Consider the following 19386-nt stretch of genomic DNA (forward strand, 5'->3'; position numbering starts at 1 on the left):
AGCACTGACCTGGCCCAGGGGTGTCAGCCCCCCCATGCCACTGCCCATCCCTGCCTCTCCCCACTGCAGCCGGTGAGCCCCACCGCACGGGGACACAGTGGGGTCCCCCAGCTCAGCCTTGGCACCCATTTCCCTCCCATCCCATGGACACTGGCCCCATCAACAAGCAGGACGTGACCAGACTCCACGTGAAAGGAGAAATACTTTATTTTTGCCCCAGAGGAGGCAGTGAGCTCGTCTCCGGGCCCCGCAGGGAAGCGGCTCAGTCCCAGGGACAGGGGTGCCACCAGGGGTGACATGCGGTGACGAGGCTGGCACAGGCTGTGCCGAGCAAATTGAGTTAGAGAGCAGCCGCAGGAGGGGCCGGACAGGGTTCGGACGTCATCCCCTCCCCGTGCTGATCCCCAGCACCGCTTTCTGCTGGGGCCACGAGCCCAGCGCCGAGCCGGTGCCGCACGCGCCAACCAGCACCTCCCGCCCCGGGGACTCACCACCCCTGGGAGCTGCCAAGCCAGTTCTCCAGGATGGGCAAGCGCCCCACAGTGCAAACCAAACCAGCAGCAACCTCCAATTAAGGGCCAGGCTGAGTCCAGCTCCTTGCAGAGGCTTTTTAGAGGTGGAGAGGAGGGATCCAAGCAGAGATGCTGTCCCAAAGAGCCAGGGGCTGTGCTGGAGAGGTGCCACCATGCGGGGTGAACCTGCCTCGGTGGCACCCAGTCCTACAGAGCCAGCGTGTCCTTGATGAGCCGGCGCATGGTGGTAGTGACCGAGGTGCCCAGGGAGTCCGTGATCTGGTAGGAGATCTTGTACAGGTAAGGCTGCACGTCCTTCAGGCTGGTGTCGAAGACGTTGTCCACCTCCGACTGGGTGGGCATCTTAGGCAGGTACTCGTGGCGGTTCATCACCTCTACGATGTTGATGATCTTCTCGCAGAGTTTCTCGCCCACCTTCTCCCGGCAGATCTGCCGCTCCTGCTCGTTAGCCAGGTTCACCACATTCACCTTGATGGTCCACAGCTCCCAGGGGATGCACTCATCCGAGAAGGGCCAGCGCGACTTCTTCTTCTGGTAGAACTCCAGGGAGATCTGCCCCATCCCGTCGCTGCCCGAGTTGCGCAACGCGTCCTGCCGAGAGAGCATGTGGCCCTGCTCAGGGGGGGCCAGGGACTGACTTTCCCTTCCCAGGCAAGGACAAGGCACAGCCTACAGGATTTTAAGCTCCCGCTTTCGTCCCTGATGGGTCCCTGTGGGGCTCCCTTACCTTGAACTCCCCGACGGCCTTGCGGAGGGCCCGGTCCAGCTCCTCGGAGGAGACACGGACGTAGGCGAAGTCGATGAAGTCACAGTCCACATCCTGGGTGCCCACGGTGCCGATGGAGTAGGTGCCCTCCTTCTTGTAGTGGAACTTGCCGGTGCTGCGGTGCAGCAGGACGGTGTGGAGCACCGCCAGCATGGCCTCCTCCACCTGCCGACCCTCCACCGACACCTCCAGCACCTCCGCACGGCAATTCATGGCAGGGGTGGCTCCGGGGGGGGTGCGACAGCAGGTCCTGTGAGGAAAAAAAGGGTGTTGGCAGGGGGGGTGAGTTGTGCCCCCGCTTGGGTAACAGCCCCTCTACCCACCCACCTTTACTCACCCCCTGGGAACCCTGGTGTCCCACTGTGTGCCCTCCCCACCTCTCAGGGACCCAGGCGTCACGGTCCGGGTCCCCCCGTCCTCTCAGGGGCCCAGGAGTCCCGGTCCGGGCCCCTCAAATACCCCACAGGGCCCCAGACGTCGCCCCCCCCACCATACCGACTCTCCCCCCTCGCAGAGCTCCAGACCCCCCTCACCCTCGAGGACCCCGGCTCCCCTCGGCCCCCAGCTGCCCTCACCCTCTCCCGGGGCCCCGTCCCCCCTCACCCCCAAGGGTCCCGGCCCCCCCTCACCCTCTGCCGGGGCCGCGGCCCCCTCAGCGCCGCCGGCCCGGCCCGCACTCACCGCCCGGGACCGACCATCTGACGGCGGGGAGGAGGGAAGTGGAGGCAGCCCATCTAGGTAAGGGGGCGGGTCGGCACACACCATTTACCGAAACGGCGGCGCCTCCCGCTGTAGCAGCCGTGTTTCCTCAATCTGCACCTCGTTTCGTTTAACGCTGCGCGGCGATGCCGTTTTAGGCCGCGGTGAGGCCCCGGGAATGGAATCGCCTTTCCCGTTCCGCGGCTTGCCCCCCCCCCCCCCTCCGCATCGCTACCCGCTTGGTTCGTTCCGGGAAGGGACGCCACAGAGCTGGGCATAGGGCGGTGCAGAGCGGCTCACTTCCTCGGGGGGCTTCCGAAAGCACAGCGCCCCCGCTGGGCCGGAGGCTCCGCGGCGGTACTGCAGAGGGGCTGGGGGTCCGGTGACCCCGGTGACCCCCCCCCGCAGGGCCATGACCCAGGACAGGGGGACAACAAGGGACAAGGAGAGAACACGGGGGTGTACATGGGGAGAGGGGACACAGGGGCCGCGGGAGCCACAGGGACATGGGGGACACCAATATGGGGACATGGGGAAAGGAGGGACACGAGGACGTGGGACAACAGGGGACACGGGGGACACAGGGGACACGGGGTACACATGGACACGGGACATGGGGGACACAGGGGACAGGGGGCACGGGGACACCGGCGATACTGGAGAAAGGGACGTGGGGGACACGGGGGACAGAGGGCCATGGGGATTTGGGACACCAGCCCCATGTCACGGCAGTGTCCCCTGACCGGTCTCGGCATCAGGCCGCCCGCACGGCCGTGGGGACACGTGTCCTGGTGTAAATAGCAGGGAAGGCGGTGGCCGTGGCATGTCACCTGGCAGAAGACCGGGCACACGTCGTGACACATGTGTCTGTGCCGTGCAGCCCCCGGGGCAACCGGCATGGCTGGAGCCGGCCGCGGGGCTATTTTTACCTGGCCCTGCTTGGCACCATAGGCCCCGTCCCTCCTGCCGCAGTCCCTGCCAAGGGGATGGGGACAAGGACGGGGCTGAGGACAAGGTGGGCAGAAGCCAGCCCCGTGCCGTGGGGAAGGGGACAGGGACCCACCGGGACCCCGAGGGCTGCCCTCCCTGGTGGCTTCGGGGTGTGGGTCGGCACCGTGACGGACTTTGGGATCGGGCAGCTGCTGAGCCGTCGCGCGGCCCAGCGCGGCACGGCCATTCCTGCCCCACGGCACGGCACGGCACGGCCGCTCCTGCCCCACAGCCGGAGCAGAGCCGTGCCGGTAGACCACCCTGTGCCCCCTCCCCGTCCCTGCTGCGCAAGGCTTTCCTGGTGCCCCCCCCCCCCCCCATCCCACAAACCGACCCCCGGCCACGGCCTCGCCGTGCGTCAGCGCTCTCCCCATGGCGGGGGCGGGCGGCGAGGGGGGGGGGGACACACACACGACAGAGGGGCCCTTGTTGCGTGCCGCCGCGGGGCCCCCCCGGCCCAGCACCTCAATGTGGCCCTTGTTCGGCACCGGCCCTTGGTGTCCCCATTAACATTTGCTCCGGGGCCAGGCTGTCCCCAGTAAGAGGAAGGGGACAAGCCGGGGGACTTTGCCAGCCCAGCACGTCCCCCCCACCACGCACCGGGACCCGTGCCCCGTCCCCAGCCCCCTGAGACCCCCCCGCCTGGGACAGGGACCCCAAACCCCATCACCACCCCCCCCCCCCCCCCCCACCGCTGGGGCTGGCCCTGCCAATGGCCACGTCCCTGGGGACACAGGGAGGGGGGGACCCGGTCACGCTTCCCAGTTATTTTGGGGAGGATAAATCAGGCGGGCAACAGGTGTGGGGCCACGGCAGCCGCCGCCGCGGGGGTGAGTGACGGTTCAAGGGCAGCGGCGTGGGCAACGTGCAGCTCCGGCACCCCAGCTGTCCCCAGCCCCAGCCCTCTGTCACCCCCCCTTCCAAATCACCATATATTAAATACAGATGATATTACCGGGGAGAAGCACGAGAGAAACAGCCCCTGTCAGTGGCTCTCAATGTACGTACAAGTTTATATACAGAAAATGGCCAAAAGAGGAGAAAAAAAAAAAAAAAAAAGAAAAAAATATAAAGGGGAGGGGGATGAGGCTGGGGGGGCCGGAGCCCCTTCCTCACCCCCGCGCTCCCCACTCTGTACAGGATCCGGCCGCTCGCTATTTACAATGGGGGCATTTTTACAGTGGAGAAGGGGAGCACCGCGCCAGCGATGTCCCCCCCCGGGGGGGAAAGGCACCGGCGGTGCTGTGCGTCTGCGCCCGGCGCCGTGAAGGCACATGGGGGACCCGGGTGTCCCCAAGAGGACCCAGGCATCTGAGGGGGGACCCAAATGTCCCCAAGGAGGGGGGGGGGGGGGGGGGGGGCGGGTCAGGGGCTGGTGGCAGCCCCCCCACCCGGGGGCTCAGAAGGGCAGCGTGTCCATGAAGATCTTGTCGACGATGGGCGGTGGTGGCACCAGGTCCTCCAGTTTCAGGTAGAAGATGCGCTGGAGGCCCTGGGTGCAGAGGCTGCGCAGCTCGGGCAGTTTGCCCAGCAGCTTGGAGAGGCAGCCGGGGCGGCCCGGCTCGGCCCCGGCCGCCGCCACGTGGTCCTTCAGGCAGCCCACGATGCGGTTCTGCAACTCCTCCACCCGCTTCGGCTCCTTCAGCCCGTGGCGGTCTGGGGAACACACGCGCGCGCAGAGGCGTGAGGCCAGGGTGATGGCCGCAGGGTGGGGAAGGGGACAGAGGCGGGGAAGGACCGGGCAGAGGGTCTCACCTGTGATGATGACGAGGGCGGCGAGGCAGGAGAAGGAGGGGACATCGACGTTCATGCGGTGCAGGCTCTGGGAGAACTCGAGGATGGCGTCGATCCACTCGCCGAAGCCCCGCACGCACTGCAGGCGGTGCAGCACCACTCCGTTGCAGAAGATGAGTTTCCCTTCCTCCGGCTTGGAGCTGCGGGTACAACCACACGTCACCCCAAACCGCACAGCCCCGGGCTCCCCGCTGCACCGCACCGTGCCGGGTCTTACCGGTACGCCAGGCGCAGGATGAAGAGCTCGAGGAAGGCTGACTCCAGCAGCAGGTCCTGGTCCTCCTTGGGCAGCTCGGCGAAGCCCTGGATCTTCTCAGCCCACTTGCGGATGACGTCCATGGAGCCGGTGAGCAGGTCGTAAAACTGCTGCACGTCCACCGAGTCCTCCTTCTCGAACTGGCACGGCACCGATTCCTGGAACTGCCATGGGAACGGGGTCAGGATCCGTCCTCGGCACAGCCCCGGGGAGGGCGCAGGATGGTACCGGTCCTACCTTGGAGTAGTCGAGCTTGGTGGCACTGGGGATGGAGTCGATGTGCGCCCGCACCAGGGAGGTGATGAGGCTGACGGGGGACGCATCTGGTGGCTGCTTGGGCTTGGAGGGCAGCCGGCCCCGCCGCCCCTTCAGGCTGTCGGTCCGGACCACTGCGGTGAGGGACGTGCAATGAGCGTGTGCGTCCTCAGCGCAGCCAGGTGGGCTGCAGAGTGGGGCCTCCCCACTCCTGCTGGGACCCCCCCCACCCCAGGATGGGACCCCGGTACCTTCTTTGACCATGCCGACGGCCAGGCACTTCTGGAAGCGGCAGAACTGGCAGCGGTTCCTCCGCCGCTTATCCACGGGGCAGTCCTTGTTGGCCAGGCAGATGTACTTGGCGTTCTTCTGCACCGTGCGCTGCGGACGGGGAAGGAGCGGCCCAAGCTCAGCCCGGGGCACCAAGCCGCCGAACAAAAGCCCTTCTGTCCTCCCCCGTCTCCCGCTCCAACCCGGCATCCGGCTCCGCGTCCGTGGGGAGGGCTCCCGGGGCTGCGCTCCCTGCCCTGCTCCTCCCCAGGGTGACCCTCAGCATCCTCCCGCTGCTGCAAAGCACTGTGGGAAGATCCCGACAGTGGATCGGGGGGGGGGGGGGGGGGGGGGGGGCGGGGGGGGTGGTCCCTTACCTTGAAGAAGCCCTTGCAGCCCTCGCAGGTGCGCACGCCGTAGTGCTGGCAGGAGGCGTTGTCCCCGCAGACGGCGCAGCGACCCTCGCCCGCCCCGGGGCTGCGGGCCTTGGTGGGGGCCAGCGCCGGCCCCTCCAGCAGCGGCGAGGCGGGGGCCAGGGGCAGCCCGGCAAAGCCCCCGGGGGAGCCCTGGGCCAGGGCAAAGGCGTCCGTGTCCAGCAGCCGTGGGTCCAGGCGGGGCGAGGGGCCTGGTTGCCCCTTCAGGGTCCCGGGGGACCCGCCAGGGCTGGGTGCCGGGGGGGCCGAAGGTGAAGAAGGGGGGCTGCGACCCACCGCCCTTGGCCGGCTCAGCCCAGGGCCGCCCGCCGTCGTAGTTCGGTGGGGGCGAGTACGCCCCAAACGAGCCCTCCCAGCCCGGAGCTTGGGGCGGCTGGAAGCCCGGCGTGGCGGGCGAGGGGACGGAGCAGGGGCTGCCGTAACAGTCCGAGCCGCTGGAGGAGAGGGTCTCATCTGGCTGCCCGCCAAAGGCACCGGGGTAGCAGCCGTACACCTGGAAGTCCTCCAGCTTGAAGGCAGCGGCGGCGGTGGGCTGGCTGCCGGCCGGCAGCTGGTAGAGGAAGGCGTCGAACTCGCCGGCGTAGCCCTCCATGAAGGTGCTGAAGCTGGGCAGGGCAGGGGCGGCCGCCAGGTCTGCTCCGGCCACCTCCATGGGGAAACGGCCACCGTCGGGGCTCAGCAACTCTGTCGGGCAGCGTTCGCAGGGGCCGGCGCCCGCCGTGCCGTACTGCGCCTGGATGCAGGGCATCTCTGTGGGGAGAGCAGGGCGTCAGCGGGGACCCCACCGTCGTCCCTGCCCCCCGTGGCCCCTCCATCCCGGGCAGAGGATGGAGACGGGGTCAGAACCGTGGGGGCTTCCCCAGGATCCCCCTCGTGCTGGAGCCAGACCCTCCGAGCCCCTGGCCGCCCGGTAGCGGCCACCGCCGTCCCCGGGAAAGGTCACACCGCAGCCAACAGGCGCAAAGGACATTGCCCAAAACGCTGGCTTAGCAAAGCCACCGAAAGGGAAGGAGGGAGGAATGTGGCCGGTGGATTCCCAAGCCCCGGGGCTGGCCGGGGAAAGCCGAAGCCTGGGCTGAACCAGGGCTCAAGGGTCCGACTCCCCCCACCACCCGTTTCGGAGCCCTTTGGAAAAGCAAAACGCAGCCAGACCCGCCGGCTGTGGCGGGCAGAGGAGCCCACCCTGCAGCCCCTCGGCACTGTGGCACAGATCTGGCCCCACCTAAGACGTAACAGGAGTCCCGGGTCCAGCTGAAAGCCAAGCCAGAAGTGACCCTGATGGCAAGACGATAATGTAATTCATCTCGCAGACCTTTAAAGGTCACACCGCCCCTGGCCCCCATCCGCCGAAGCCCCGGCACGGCACGGCTGCCAGCTCACCTGCCGGCCCCCGGCTTCCCCCCAGCCAAGTCTGGGCGGCTTTTGCTGGTGCCCAGAAAGCCGATACCCATCTGGGGAGCCGGGTTTAAAAATACCCAGCGTGGGTCCAGCCCTGGCACCCACAGAGTGGCACCAGCCCCCAGCCCACTCCCGGTGCCCCAGTGGGGTTTGTGTCCATCTGCCGGGGACCAGGGCCATGCCAGGCTCAGATGGTGGGTTCAGAGGGGATGGTGACCCCCCCAGCTGCCCCCTGTCCCCACACGCAACCAGGGGACACGAGGCCACACTGGGGACATGGCAGCGGGGGACAGCGGCTCTGCTGGCGGCAGCTTTCCTTGCTTGCATGCAAATCCCAGCTGAAAATTGCCGGCCGGGCTATGCAAAGCCTCGACCCTTCCTGCGGTCCCGGCGTGGGGTTTGCCTGGAAGCAGCAGGCAGCACCCAGTGCGGTCACCGCTTCCTTATTCATCTGCTTTTGCCCTCACCCGCTCGCTGGTGGCAGCTGGGGTCCCCCCTGCCACGAACCCCCCCGGGGGACAGGGCACAAATTCCCGCAGCGGCCCCAGCGCTGCCCACGGCCCGGGCAGTAATTACAGATTCCTCGTTTGGGAGTACAGGCAGCTGCCCGTGTCCGGGCTCGGAGGCCAATGCCCGCGTGGGCTGGTGGAAGCCCCTGGCACCGGGCCCTGAGCGGGCAAGAGCAGCCGGCAGTGCCGGGGGCGGGTAACGCTGCCCACCTCCCTGCTGGCACCTGCTGCCTTGCCTTGCCAAAATGCAGCCGCTGCCAGGCCTGCCGGGGCAGCGGGGGGGCTTGCCTGCGCTGTGCTGCCTGCAAGGCAATGTCCCCGCTGCTGCCCGCACCACAGTGTCCCCGCTGCTGCCTACACAGTCCTGCCTACACCGTGCTGCCCGCTCCGGCTCCGTGACCGCTCTTGCTCGGGGCTCCCGGGGTGATGGCCGGTTTGGGGGTGGCTTTGCCCCCCGCAGTCCCCGGGCTCTCCCTGGCTGCAGTCGGATCCCGTGGGGGGAGTCCCGGGACCGGGGACCAGCCCGGCTCCGGCCCCATAGCCCAGTACGGCTGGGGACAGCCCCGAGAAACGGCTCCTGGTCCCGCACGGCTCCTCCCGGAGCCCGGCGTCGGGTTTTCCCCGGGACCCCCAGGACCGGGACCCCTCGCTCTGCCAGCCCGCTCTCCCCGGTGCTACCGGGTACCCCCGAGTGCCAGCACCGCCCGGCGCACACAGCCCGGTCCCTTTCACCGGGACCCCTGGCTCCCTCCGATGCCACCGGGACGCCCGACTCCATGCACTTTGCAAGACGCCCACCGACCTGAGCCCCCGGTGCTACGGGGACACCCGACCCGGTTCCTTCTGCTGCAGCCGGGACGCCCCGACCCGGCTCCCCTCCCCGGTGCCGCCCGGGACGCCCCGACCCGGCTCCCCTCCCCGGTGCCGCCGGGACGCCCCGACCCCATGCACTATGCAGAACGTCCGCCGCGACTCGCCTCCGCTACCACCGGTTCTCCCCGGTGCCACCGGGGACTCCCGACCCGGCTCCCCCCCGGTGCCACCCGTGACACCCTACTCCATACCCTTTGCAGGACGCCCACCGCTCTGAGCCCCCGGTATCACCGGGACACCCAACCCCTTGCACCTCCCGGTGCGCGCACCCCACAATCCCCGGTACCCCCGGGACATCCCGCGTCCCGGTGCCCCCCCGACCCGGTCCACCACAGCCCGCTAGCCTCCCGTACCCGGGTACCGGCGCGGCGGTGCTCCGGTTCCCGCTCCGGTTCCCGCTGCCGCCGCCGCCGCTGCGCGGGCTCCGCCGGGCTCCGGCCCCGCCACTACTTTCTCTTAAGCGCTCGGTGACGCGCGGGGCGGCGCGCGGGCCCGTGACGCACGGCGGCGCCGTAGAAGGCGCGGGGGGGGGGCGGTTCCGGCGGGGGCGCGGCCGTGACGCACGCGGGGTTCCATTGACGCAACCGCGGCGCCCGCGCTAAAAATACCCCCTCGGCCCTGGCTAAAAATAGCGCGGGCGCCCCCCGCACCTCCCCCCCCCCCCCCATTCTCCCCTCCCCGGGGCTCCCGGGGCCGCCGGCGGGGGACGGGGGGGGGGGGACACGGGACGGGGCACACGGGGGAGGGAGGCCCCGGTGTTGGCACCGGGATGGGCAGAGGCGGCAGCAGGACCCGGGGCCCTCCCGGGGTCGGTATATCCCCGGTGCCCCCTGTTCTCGGTGCCCCTTCGGTGGCGGTATCCCCGGGGTCGGTACCCCCGGTGCTGGCATCCCCCGGGGCCTCCATCCCCGGGACCCCCTTGGTGCCGGTATCTCCGGTGCCCCCATCCCCGGGACCCCCTTGGTGCAGCTATCCCCGGTGCCCCCATCCCCGGGACCCCCTTGGCGCCGGTATCTCTGGTGCCGGTATCTCCGGTGCCCCCAAGCCCGGCACCCCCTTGGCGCCGGTATCTCTGATGCCGGTATCTCCGGTGCCCCCATCCCCGGGACCCCCTTGGTGCCGGTATCTCCGGTGCCCCCATCCCCGGGACCCCCTTGGTGCAGCTATCCCCGGTGCCCCCATCCCCGGCACCCCCTTGGCGCCGGTATCTCTGGTGCCGGTATCTCCGGTGCCCCCAAGCCCGGCACCCCCTTGGCGCCGGTATCTCTGATGCCGGTATCTCCGGTGCCCCCATCCCCGGGACCCCCTTAGTGCCGGTATCTCCGGTGCTCCCACCCCCGGCACCCCCTTGGTGCCGGAATCTCCGGTGCCCCCATCCCCGGGACCCCCTTGGCGCCGGTATCTCCGGTGCCCCCATCCCCGGGACCCCCTTGGTGCCGGTATCTCCGGTGCCCCCATCCCCGGGACCCCCTTGGTGCAGCTATCCCCGGTGCCCCCATCCCCGGGACCCCTTGGCGCCGGTATCTCTGGTGCCGGTATCTCCGGTGCCCCCAAGCCCGGCACCCCCTTGGCGCCGGTATCTCTGATGCCGGTATCTCCGGTGCCCCCATCCCCGGCACCCCCTTGGTGCCGGTATCTCCGGTGCCCCCATCCCCGGGACCCCCTTGGTGCAGCTATCCCCGGTGCCCCCATCCCCGGCACCCCCTTGGCGCCGGTATCTCTGGTGCCGGTATCTCTGGTGCCGGTATCTCTGGTGCCCCCAAGCCCGGCACCCCCTTGGCGCCGGTATCTCCTGTGCCTCCATCCCCGGCACCCCCTTGGTGCCGGTATCTCCGGTGCCCCCATCCCCGGGACCCCCTTGGTGCCGGTACCTCCGGTGTCCCCATCCCCGGGGACCCCCTTGGCGCCGGTATCTCCGGTGCCCCCATCCCCGGGACCCCCTTGGTGCCGGTATCTCCGGTGCCCCCATCCCCGGGACCCCCTTGGTGCCGGTATCTCCGGTGCCCCCATCCCCGGTACCGGTATCTGCGGTGCCCTCTCAAGTGCTGGCATCCCCGGAGCCCCCATCCCCGGTGCTCTCCCGTATCCCCGGTGCCGGTACCCCCGGTCTCCTCCCCGGGTGCAGGGTACACGCGGGGTCCCGCCGGGGGGGGGGGCGGGGGGGCTGCCACCCTCCTCCGGCGGGACCCCGCGTGTCCCCCCCCCCGCGCCCGGTCCCGGCGGGGAGACCCTGGCCGGGGCGATGGAAAGAACGGCGGCTGCTGGCGGGCGCCCAGCGCCGGGAACACCGCCCGCGGGCTGGAAAGATGAGCTCAGCCCGTGCGGGGCCGGGCCGGGCCGGCGGGAGGGCGAGGGATGGGTGGGGAAGGGTCCCGGTACTCTCCGGTACCCCCCCGTACCCCCTCCCGGTACCTCCCCGGTACCCCCGCCGGTACCACTCCGGTACCCCCTCCCCGGCACCCTCCGGTACCACTCCGGTACCCCCCGGTACCCCCTCCCCGGTACTCTCCGGTACCACCCCGGTACCCTCGCCGGTACCCGCTTCCAGGGGCGAACCGGGGGTCTTAGGGGACCCGGCCCGCCGTGCCCGGTGGTCCCCCCCGAGCTGCCATCCCCGTTAGTGCCACCAGCAATGCCAGCCTTCGGCAACGTCCCCCCCCCCGTTAGTGCCCCCCCCCCGGCCCCGCGAGGGGCGGCGAGGGGGGAAGCCCGACACCGGAGGGGACCGGGGGGCTGCGGCACCGGGGGTCCGGGGGGGTGGGGGTACGGGGGGTACCGGGGGTAACGGGCCGGGACCGGGCGCCGTCACCGCCTCCTCCCGCCGCCCGTTACCTCGCCCCGGTCCCGGCTGCCGCCGCCGCGAGGCCCCGCTCGCCGGCCGCCCCAGGCGGGGGCCCCGTGACGTCACACCTGGCCGCTGACGTCCCCGGGATCCCGCGGCATCACCGGGGCCGCCTCCGCGGGGGATCCCCCGGGCTCGACCGGGACCTACGGGGGTCCCCGCACACCGCGAGAGGTGCTGTCGGTACCGGGGCTCGGCCCGGGGCAAACCGGGGGTGGGGGTACAGCTGGTGTTAGCCCGGGGGTACGGCCAGGAGCCCCGGGGGAAAGGTCAGGCTGGGGGTCCCGGAGCCGATGGGGGTCCCAAAGCCCCTGGGGTCACAGAGAGTGGCCGGTGACAGCCCCCTTGCACCCCCCGCTCGGTGGCCGAGCTGGCAACGGTGCTGCCGGCGGCAGAAGGGTGACACCGGCAGCCCCCGCACCCGGGATTAGCTGTACCCCGGGAGAGGCCGCGGGGCCCAGGCCGGCTCCGGGGGAGGAAACCGAAGCCCGGTCACCGCTGCAAGGCCACGGGGGTGTGCGGGGGGAGTCCCGGCTCACACCGGCCCTGGTGTGCCGGATCCACCCCAACACCCCGGTGAGGACATGGGGACACGCTGGCCACCAGCCAGCCCTTCCCGTTGCCCCCAGGACCCGTGTGGTTGGGGCTGGGTGGGCGTCAGGGGACTGCAGGGTGCCCACGGGCTGGGTGGGCATCAGGGGACTGCAGGGTGCCCACGGGCCAGGCGGTGATTGCAGGGTGCCCACGGGCCGGTGCTGGCTCCCTGCCCTGGACCTATATTTGTCGGTAATGACAGGCTGCTCCCGGGCGTTCCCGGGCCGTACCCCGCAGCCTCGGCCCCACCGGCACTGCCCGGCTCAGCCGGTGCCATGCGTGACCCCGGTGTCCAGCCGGTGCCTGCCCAGCCCCGGGCACACGCAGCTTCAGCTCGGGGCTAAAAAAAGCTCCGTGTGGGGTGGCAGCTGCTGCGGTGGGGGGGGGGTCCCGTGACGGGGACGGGGTGCCCCGATCCTGGCAGCGTGCGGGCGGGTGCTGTGAGCCGGGGCTGCGAGCGTGGCCCCGTGAGCCAGACCATAAATGTCCAAGCACGGAGCCGTCCTGGAACGGGGACAAGGCAGGAGAGCGGTGGGGAACCGGCCAGGGCCCCACGCACACGCGCAGGCACACGGCACACACGTGTGCACATGCAGCCCTGCAGCATGCACACACATGCAGCTCTGTAGCATACACACGTGCAACACTCGTGTGCGCACGCAGCCCTGCAGCACACACGCCCAGCACACGTACACCCACGGCCCTGTGATTCTCATCCCCAAAATCTCCGGCAGACCCCCCTGGGGTCTGTGGGGGGGCTGACCCATGGCCAGACACCCTGGGCCCTGGCTGTGGGGTGCAGGAGCTCAGAGTTGGGGGTCCCCAGAGCCCCCCAAACACGCAATGGCCCAGCCAGGGACGGTCACAAGCCAGTGGGGAAACTGAGGCACGGAGCCTGCGGCAGAGGGCTGGGGGCTCTCGGTGCTCACATAGAGCGTTCGTACAAGGCCACCCCCGTGCAAGGGAATCCCCGTGCAAGGCCACCCCTGTGCACCCGTGGGTGCTTGCTGCAGCAGCTGGGGGGGGGGGCTCTGTCGTCTCCCCCGCCAAGGCCTTTGGATGCTGCTTCAGCGGGACTGAGGGCCAACGGGGCAGGGAATGGGGTGGGGGGGGACCCCGGTGCCCATCCTGCTCCCCGTGGGCACCCCGGCCCCCGGCAGCCGGAAGGTCTCGGGTGGGACCCGCTTCCCGCCGGCTGCTGGAGGAAGCCGGGCAGGAAAAGCCTGGCTGGGGCCCCGCAACACCGGGACACGGCCCACGGCACCGGGAGCTGTGGTGGGTGGGGGGACACGGGTGTCCCCAGGAGCCCACGCGAGGTCCGAGGTGACGTCGGTCACCCCAGGGCCTTCCCGCCTGGAGGTCCAGCCGGCAGGCGGGAGGGCAAAGGGGGAAGCACGGGGGCCGAGGGGGGCTGCAGCCCGGTGGGCTCCCCCAGGGGACATGGACCCCCCCCCCCCCCCCAACCAGCCTGTCGCCATCCCCACGGGATCTGTTCCCCCCCCCCCACCCCAGTCACAGCCACACGCCGCTGCAAAAAGTCTCTGTATTGGTGAGCGCCGAGCGCGCCGGCGCGGTACAAAAGCCCCCGGGGTGGCGGGGAGGCAGGACCCCTGTGGCCCCCCGAGCTGGGGGGCACGCAGGGCCCCCCGCCGTGCCCCCCCAGTAAGGAGGGCACCGATTCCTGAGATGAGCGGTGGCTTCGCGAGCTGCCTTGGGGAGGGTCCCCGCGTGTCCGTCCCTCAGTGCCGTGACCCCCACGGCCTGGGGGGGGGGCCGAGCCGGGACCCCCGGGGCTGACCCCGAGTTCCTTCCAGCGGCCCCCGGGGAGGGGAGGGGGGCACGCAGCCCCTTGTAATAAATAAATAAATAGGCCTGGGGGGGGGGGCCAGCGGTGCCCCCCAGCTAGAGGTGGCTCTCCTCTTCCTCCAACGCCCGGTTCAGTCCCGGGATGAACTTGAGCAGCCGCCGGCGAAAGCTGCTGTGCCGGCCCTTGCGGGGGGCAGCCGCCCCCTCCCCGGGGTCCCCAGCGCGGGCCCACAGCCGCCCCGCGACCCCCGGCCCCCCCCCCACACTTGAGGCTGGCGCTACGGGCCAGGGTCGGCCGGGGGCGTGGTGGGGGGGGGCGCAGGACCCCCGCTGTCCCCGTCCTTGTCCCCATCCAGCGAGTCGGCGGAGGCGAAGAGGCAGGTTTGGTAGAGGGAATCATCGCTGCCGCAGGCGCTGGCGTGGGGGGAGCCGCCGGGGAGCCCCCCCTCACCCTGAAGGCACCAGCGGATCGACTCCAGCGTGTCGTAGATGCTGGGGTCCTTGGCCACCACGCCTAATGGGGGACATGGGGTTGGGGGGTCAGGGGGGGCTGGGGGGTGCCCCACAGCCAACGCCCCCCCCCACCGGCCCCCACTCACCCCGCACCAGCCGCTGCTCCTGCACCATCAGCGAGCGGTATTCCCCCCACTTCTCGTAAAGTGTTTGCTGCAGGGAAGCGGAGGGGGATGAGGACCCCATGGGGGGTCCCCAGCTCCCCAATGACCCCCCCCCCCAGCTCCACACTGACCCCCCCTATCCCTCCCCCCCTCACCTTCAGGTACTGCAGCCGCGCCTCCAGTTCAGCCCTCCGGATGGACGTCCCGTAGAGCGTGTCAAGGCTGGGGAGCAGCAGTTGTCAGTGCGGGGGGCTGGGGGCCACCCCACGACCCCCCCCCCCCCACCTCAAGCTCACCGGAGCATGTTGCCTGAACTCTTGATGATCTCCACGATCTCGCGGTGACGGACGCCCTCCACGTTGAGCCCGTTCACCCCTGTGATCGTGTCCCCTAGAGCCGGGGGGGGACGGGCTCAGGGATGCCGGTCCCCACTGCCGGGGTCCCCCCGGCCCCCCCGGGGATGCGCTCACCGGCCTTGAGTCCTGCCGCCTCGGCCGGGCTCCCGCCGTGCACCCGGCACACGAAGGTGAACATCTCCACGCTTTTCCTGTCCTGGTGGTGCAGCCCGTAGGTCTGAAACGGGGGGGCTGGTGAGGGGCACAGGGACCCCCAACCCCAGGGTGTCCCCCGAACCCCCCACAGAACAGCCACGAGGCAGCAATTACGGCATTTAATTGCTGCCAGGCAATGTGGGGAAGCATCCCGGTCCTGGGGGGGGGTGTGTTTCACCCCTGATGGCTGCACCCTAAGCAGGGGCCCCCCTGGCCGCCCCCGCCGTCACGGCCAGGGGAAGCTTCAGTAACCAGGCAGCTCCGTCACCGCTAAAAATAAACCCTGGCTCAGAGACAATTTAAAAATACCCTCGATGCAAAGCAAGGTGCGGGCTGGAAGGGTGGGGAGCGCGGCATGGCATGGCATGGCATGGCACGGCACGACATGGCATGGCACAGCTCGGCGTGGCACGGCACAGCTCGGCATGGCACCCACCTGGATTTCAAAGCCAAAGGTCTCTTCTGCCTTCTTCTCCAGTGTCACCACCCTCCTGGGGGACATGGGGATCAGGGACGAGGCAGAGGCCCTGGCACCCCCCAAACCGACTCGCCCGCCGAGACCTTGGCACTTCTCTAATGGAACACTACTTCGGGGTTTGGGTTTTCTCTGTGCTGGGCAGGATCCCAAGGACAGGACCCCCCTTCCCAGGATGGGACCCCCCCAGGTTGGCCTTAAGCCCTGCAGCCTGTCCCATGGGTGCTGGGCAGGGTCCCCCTGGGGTCTGGGGGTGTCAGGGCCCCCCAGGGAGCTGTGACCCCATCGCTGCTCTCACCTGCCCCAGGTTTCCCCATAAAATCACCCCCATTTCCAGGCCCCGTGGGGTGTCCAGAGCGGAGTAGTGTCCCAGGGCCAAGCCCTGACCCACTGGCACACAGACCCCAGCCCCACTCCTGCGTGTCCCCCCCATCAGCAGGGCCCAGACCCCTGTCCCTACCTGTGCTCCTCCGGGGACTGGCTCGGGGATGCCCACCTGAACCCCGCGCCCTGCGGCAGAGGGAGAGCCATCAGTGGGGGGAACACCGTCCCGGGGCACGTCCCCCCACCACCCCATCCAGGGACAGCCGAAACGGGGCGTCCCATCAGGACAGCACCAAACCCCCGGGGAGCACCGTGCCAAGCCGGCACCGAATCAGCACCCGGGTGCACCCCCCGCCCTGCGGCGGCCCCCCCCCCCCCCCCCCCCAGCCGGCTGGGCATAACGAGGCTTTTATCGGTGCTCAAAGCCACCCTCACATCTGCTCCACGCTCACCCCACGCTTTGACGTCAGTCTGTGCCGCACCCCACCCCACGCCACGCTCCGGGGGGGGGGCCCCGGGCACAGAGGGGCCCTGTTGTGGTCACAAAGTCGGGTTTTTTCATGCAAAATTCCCCCCCTCCCCGGCCCAGACAATGTCTCTGTTGTGGAGGGCACGGAGGCGTGGGCGGGTGGAGGGACCGGCTGGGCACTGCAGGACCCTCGCCGCGGGGCAGGAGGTGACAGGGCTGTCCCCAAATGCCCCTCCGTGGCCGCTGGGTTCCGGCAGCCCCGGCACGGTGCGGCTGGCGTCACCGTGAGGTCTGCCTCGAAAGCGGCACGTGGCCCGTCTTGGTGGTGGCTGGGTGCCACCAGCTCCCTCTGCTCTGTGCCACGCGGGTGTCACCAACCCGGTGGCTGGCCGTCCTGAACGCATCCGTGGGCATTTAAGTGCAAACCCACCAGAACTGGGTGCGCTCGCCGTAGGGAAAGCTGCCGCCCGTCACGTCGGGTCCCCACGTCACCCCAGTGACAGGGAGGTGACGCGGGTCACCCCAGCCCCCCTCGGGGACATCTCCGGTGGTGGCCTTGGCCGGTAAGCGGGAGCCAGGCCGCCGCACGTGACCCGGCCTGCGCCAGCACGGCTGCGAGAGCCACTTCTGCTCCGGATGTCAGCTCCGCTCTCGCTTCCCCCCGACGCTCAGGAAGCGCCGCGGGGCCGGGGGGAGCGTCGGGGCGGTGACAGCCCCGGCGCTGCCGGAGAGGGGCTTTCCCAGGGGTGCAGTGGCAAATGGTCCTGCGTCCCACCAAGCCAGGCCCTGGGGGTACCTTGTGCCCCGTTCCCGTGCCCTCCCTGCGGGGCAGAGCCCGGGGACCACGGGGACGTGCGTGTCGCGGTGACATGGCCACGTACACCGGGGTGGGGGCCTGTCCCTGCGCCCTGAAGGTTGCAGGGCAGGACGTGAGGAGGAACTGAGACAGCACGTGGGGCTTGGGGGGGAAGCTGGGGTGGGGGCACAGGGAAGATACTGGGGCAGGACACAGGGAGGAACTGGGACAGGACGTGACGCTTAGGGGGACAACACTGGAGCGGGATGGGAACACTGGGAAGATGCTGGGGCAGGATGGGACCAGGGTGGGGAGATGCTAGGGCAGGACAAGAGGCTGGGGGGGGTCACCGGGGCAGGACCGGGACACCAGGGCAGGATGGAGACATGGGGAGGCACACGGGGACGACACCGGGGCAGGACAAGAGCCCAGGAGAAGACGCCGAGGCAGCCTTACAGGGTGCAGGCACCACTGGCCGCACAGGACAGGGACACCCCGCACCCCCGGTCCCCCCCCCCCCCCCCCAGCCCATTGCCGGTCCCTACCGGCCCCGGTGCACCAAACGGGGGACACCAGTAAATCTCCCCCCCCCCCCCGACGCCCTCCCCGCGCCCGGGGCTGCCGGCAGCCCTACCTTTCGCACCCGGGGCAGGGTACCACCGGCGACGGCCAATGCCCGGTAGACCTCGGCGGGACCGGGACGCTCCGGGGCTGCCGCCGCCGCCGCCGCATCCTCCTCCTTCGGCCGGAGCCGCCGCAGCCGCCGCAGGGTCATGGCCGGGCCGCGCCGCTCTGCGCGCCGCTATATCTGCCCTCGGGGGAGGCGGGGCCAGCGCTAGACACGCCCCTCCATTTGGGAGAACACACCCCTTTCTATGCCTAACCACGCCCCGTTATGCTCTAAACTCCGCCCCCGTTACGGTAAGCCCCGCCCCGCATCGCCCCAGCCCGGGCTCAGGTCCGGGGTAGGGGACCCCCGCGGGGTCCAGCGTGGGGAGCTGGGGATGACGATGCTGTGGGGCAGTGGGGACCATGGGGAGGCCGGGGGCTTGGGGGTGCAGGGTGGGATGCTGCGGGGGATGGCGGGGGTCGCACCACGGAGGGGCCGCAGTGGCCCAGGGATCATTTTGGGGACGATAATGGGAGAAATCAGTTTTCCCCGGCGCAGAAGCGATGCCGGGCTTTGCTGCTCCCCCGAGCCGTACCAGAGCCTGACTCTAGCCAAGCATCTGCAGCTGTTTCATCCCACAGGACACCACCTCGCCCCCAAAGCCGTCTTTAGGATTTAATTCAAGGCAGAAGCTGGAAGCAAGGGACACCCGGGGCCATGCTTCCAACACGGGCAGACAGGAGGATTTAAACCGTTCTTGCAAAAGCTTTGCCCGTGCTGAGGACGGGGACACGGAGGAAAGAACAATTCCCGGAGGCAGACGCGGTGTCTGCTGCGGACATGTCGTGCAGCTCCAGGCAGCCCCTTGCTGCACTGCACCGGGAGGTAGCAGGAATTTTCCAGCTGGAATTGAGGGGTTTGCCCAGATGTTTATTTAAAATTTGCCAAAAAAAATCAGTTTGTAACAATCCCGCTGGCGTTCCACCCAAGCCTCCCGCCCACAGGCTGTCCAGGGGTTACCAGGAGGCAAGCATGCTCCCAGAGCTGGAGGCAAGCATGCTCCCAGAGCTGAGTTGCTCCAGCTTGGCAGCGCTTGGGAAAGGACAGGATTGAGCCCACCACCCACCCTGGGGGGCACCAAACCACAACCCTTTACCAGGGAGCAAAGAAGAACATCCTATCCTGTTCCCAAAATCTGGCAGCCCAGTTAATGACTTGGCCCCTCAGCCAAAACCATCCCAGACCTCTTTTCCCATCACATTTCCTAGAAGAGGAGGAGTAAAGACAATTTTCGCTTTTTAAAAAAGCACTCTCACCTCACCTGCTGCCTCGATTTCCAGGATGAGGTTAGAGTTTCCTGGGGGCCGTGGCAGGAGCTGCAGACAAAGCTGGAAACCAAGGAGGGGCGAGCCCAGATGGCAGCTCCCCCCTTCCCCACCAACGCCATTAGTCTGAGCCCACGGGGGACGCCAGGCCCCCGACGGATTTTCCCCTTGATCCGCTCACAACATGCTCATTCACGGGA

General features: G+C 69.5%; 3 protein-coding genes across 5 annotated transcripts; all 3 read right to left on the minus strand.

Moving 5' to 3' along the window:
* Positions 1-189: 189 nt before the first annotated feature.
* ATG101 (autophagy related 101) lies at positions 190-2045 on the minus strand. Of its 3 annotated transcripts, none has more exons than XM_030037290.2 (3): positions 1981-2045; positions 1261-1549; positions 190-1124 (listed from the first exon to the last, which is right to left on the minus strand). In XM_030037290.2, exons 1-3 carry the CDS (start codon positions 2031-2033, stop codon positions 720-722), a joined length of 747 nt encoding a protein of 248 aa, XP_029893150.1. In that variant the 5' UTR covers positions 2034-2045; the 3' UTR covers positions 190-719. The 3 variants fall into 3 exon arrangements, with proteins under 3 accessions (XP_029893150.1, XP_029893151.1, XP_029893152.1); XM_030037291.2 differs by having other exon boundaries at positions 1929-2016; XM_030037292.2 differs by lacking the exon at positions 1981-2045 and adding an exon at positions 1875-1902.
* Positions 2046-3981: 1936 nt separating this feature from the next.
* Positions 3982-10818, minus strand: NR4A1 (nuclear receptor subfamily 4 group A member 1). The gene is given in 8 exon segments (XM_030037219.2): positions 3982-4644; positions 4744-4922; positions 5000-5202; positions 5276-5427; positions 5545-5674; positions 5941-6235; positions 6237-6747; positions 10797-10818. Coding segments are annotated over 7 exon segments (1725 nt in total). The 5' UTR covers positions 6746-6747; positions 10797-10818; the 3' UTR covers positions 3982-4387.
* A 2924-nt stretch (positions 10819-13742) lies between these two features.
* On the minus strand, positions 13743-18042 carry TAMALIN (trafficking regulator and scaffold protein tamalin). The gene is given in 10 exon segments (XM_030037240.2): positions 13743-14280; positions 14282-14335; positions 14337-14533; positions 14619-14685; positions 14792-14858; positions 14933-15026; positions 15107-15209; positions 15624-15678; positions 16123-16172; positions 17886-18042. Coding segments are annotated over 10 exon segments (993 nt in total). The 5' UTR covers positions 18027-18042; the 3' UTR covers positions 13743-14115.
* Positions 18043-19386: the final 1344 nt, after the last annotated feature.

The sequence above is a fragment of the Aquila chrysaetos genome, chromosome 15 (genome assembly GCF_900496995.4).
Source record: "Aquila chrysaetos chrysaetos chromosome 15, bAquChr1.4, whole genome shotgun sequence".
Lineage (NCBI taxonomy): Eukaryota > Metazoa > Chordata > Aves > Accipitriformes > Accipitridae > Aquila > Aquila chrysaetos.

Bases quoted from the DNA above. Each gene is read 5' to 3' on its own strand.
- ATG101 (XM_030037290.2), bottom strand. From the start codon at position 2,033: ATGGGCTGCCTCCACTTCCCTCCTCCCCGCCGTCAGATGGTCGGTCCC. The intron at 1,550-1,980 runs GTGAGTGCGGGC...TTTTCCTCACAG, and splicing joins CAGATGGTCGGTCCCGGGCG to GACCTGCTGTCGCACCCCCC. The intron at 1,125-1,260 runs GTAAGGGAGCCC...CTCTCTCGGCAG, and splicing joins AGGCCGTCGGGGAGTTCAAG to GACGCGTTGCGCAACTCGGG.